At 48.8% G+C, this 2,593-nt stretch overlaps 1 protein-coding gene across 1 annotated transcript; it reads left to right on the top strand.

The window, feature by feature from the left end:
• Positions 1–591: 591 nt before the first annotated feature.
• Asppvi_010641 (phosphatidylserine decarboxylase family protein) lies at positions 592–1,973 on the top strand (the record flags this gene model as incomplete). The annotated part of the gene is made up of 2 exons (XM_043306480.1): positions 592–632; positions 689–1,973. The coding sequence occupies 2 exons, from the start codon at positions 592–594 to the stop codon at positions 1,971–1,973; spliced, it is 1,326 nt and encodes a 441-aa protein (XP_043162415.1).
• Between the last annotated feature and the right edge of the window lie 620 nt (positions 1,974–2,593).

Below are 2,593 nucleotides of genomic sequence, written 5' to 3'. Positions count from 1 at the left end.
CTCACAGCCAGCCCTATTTGAGGATTCAAATGAACTATCAAAAGGGACAACATCTAGATACGCAAACAAGCAATAGCCCAGCATTTGCTTGTATATGAACTTGTACATGTACCCCTTCAATAACATCAACAGACCCTTGGATTTAATGATTGCGAGATCCTAAACGACAAATCCGAGTTTGAGTCATTTAAACCATTAAAGGTCATGTTGAATTCAGCAGTAACAGCCAGCCCTAACACATGGTGTGCAAGTGAATTGTATATCAAGATGGGTCGTCCTGCAGAGACACAAGTCTTTCCTATACTTTATTCGTGATTGACATCATCAAATATTATTCAATAGTCTCCACTAGATCCATAGTACAGAGTAGTACTACTTTTAGTTATAGCTTGGCCATTCTTGTTTCTCTCCACAATTGACTTTATCGGTATGACATCACCCTCCTGTCACCATATAAACCCAGCTTCGCCAACACACACTTCTTTCGATCTCAGCACTTTCTCATCCACTAAAACAAACAATCATTCAATCCTCCAAGAGACTGTATTCCGATTTCTACTGCACAACAGACGCTACTAGATTAGTGACATCATGGGCAACAAGCACGATCACGATACTCCAAAGCTGCATCGGTAAGCATTCGCATTGTATTCTCAACTGGCTGAACAGCTGTGAACTGACAAAACAGCATCGGAAAATGGATGCCCTCGAGCCACGCTGCCCACCAGGAATGGCTGGGCGGAGTCATCACACACGTTGACAAGAACAAGTCCCATAAATTGCACCCCGTTCTGCAAGAATTCAAAGAACTGATCGAATCCAATTCCCGCGTCTACTTGCTCCTCTCCGCGATGTTCGCCGAGATCCCTCGCAAACGACCGTACAGTACCGATCCGACAGGCTGCGCTCAGATCCGCGACTACCACCACCTCCTGGAAGTTTTGAACTACCTTCTGACCACTGCGCCTAGCTGGAACGACTTTTCTCATCGCGTTGGTCTTGTTGGTCTCCCCATCAATGCAGTGTTGGACTGGAGCATGGGTACGCCTAGCGGCTACGCCGCGTATCTGGATCCCGATATCAACAGGATGATCAAGAAGATTCTCAATGCGTGGGGAGACTACCTCAAGTCTCCCGAGTCTGCCTCGGTCCTCAACGACACTTCCAACGGCTGGTTCGGCTCCACGGCCAGATCCGATCTGGAGGAGGTCGGTAACGTTGGTGAGACAAGCCATTCCTTCGAGGATCTGTACGTTTGCGACCCTTCGGCAAAGTACCACGGATTCAAATCGTGGGATGACTTCTTCACTCGCGTTTTCCGCGAGGGCGTGAGACCCGTCGCGTCGCCTGAGGATGACACCGTCATCGCAAACGCATGCGAGGCGCAGCCCTACAAGGTAGCTCACAACGTTAAAGAGCGAGACAGGTTCTGGATCAAAGAGCAACCCTACTCAGTCCGGGATATGCTGAACCACGACAAGTTCACCCCGCAGTTTGTCGGCGGAACTGTCTACCAAGCGTTCTTGAGCGCGCTGAGCTACCACCGCTGGCATTCGCCCGTCAGCGGCAAGGTGGTGAAAGCATATGTCGTCGAAGGGACCTACTACTCCGAGCCGTTGTTTGAGGGAGTAGGGGATCCGTCGCCCCATCAGATCGACCTGAACGGCCAGGTCACCGCCCAGGAGTATAACAGCGCTACGGCGACGAGAGCACTGATCTTCATAGAGGCAGATCACCCGGCCATCGGCCTTATGTGCTTCATGGGTATCGGTATGTGCGAGGTTTCCACATGCGACATCACAGTCAAGGAGGGTCAGCATGTGAAGAAGGGCGACCAGCTAGGTATGTTCCACTTTGGAGGGTCGACGTATTGTCTGCTCTTCCGTAAGGGGGTCAAGGTGGAGGGATTTCCAGATCCTTCGAGAGGTCGCAACATGCCTGTCCGAAGTCATCTGGCAAAGGTTCAGTCTTAGCTGTTGAGTTGTATATAGCAGGTTTCGTTCAAAAGCCCGTATTGTGGGTTCGTGCTTCATGGAAAATTTGTACATACGTACCGGCAGCATGAATCGTACATATATTGACGACAATATCCTTGCAAAGATCTGCGGTCAGAACCCAGTGTTGACCTCACGCAATGCAAGGGCGATCATGACCCTTGCTCAGAGCGCACGCAATGTATGCAGCAACGTTGATCATGTTAAGTTATATCTGAAGGATGTTTAATCAATCTACAGACAGAACCCCCTTCTGATGCAAACACGAAACACGATGTTGATCGATATATCCGCAAGACATGGATCATCAACAACAGTCCACACTGCTGCAACTAACTCGAAGAACACGTACGACATGTCTTATATGGCTAGACATCTATATCACGATCAACAACAAAATATTGCCTGTAGTTATCATTCAGTACATATAAATGTCCTGCGATACCTCCATCCAATTCTCGCCACAGCCAATATCTCACTTCAAAATCCTCCTCTCTTAAGACTCTTATAAACAGTACTCACAATGCACTTTACAACTCTCATCACAACCACTTTGGTGCCCCTGACCATGGTCTCTGCTACGGCGTCGTCGGCATCAG

This window comes from Aspergillus pseudoviridinutans, assembly GCF_018340605.1.
Source record: "Aspergillus pseudoviridinutans IFM 55266 DNA, scaffold_8, whole genome shotgun sequence".
Classification (NCBI taxonomy): Eukaryota; Fungi; Ascomycota; class Eurotiomycetes; order Eurotiales; family Aspergillaceae; genus Aspergillus; species Aspergillus pseudoviridinutans.
Note: the sequence above shows the minus strand (reverse complement) of the source record. Positions and strands in the feature narration are given on the sequence as shown.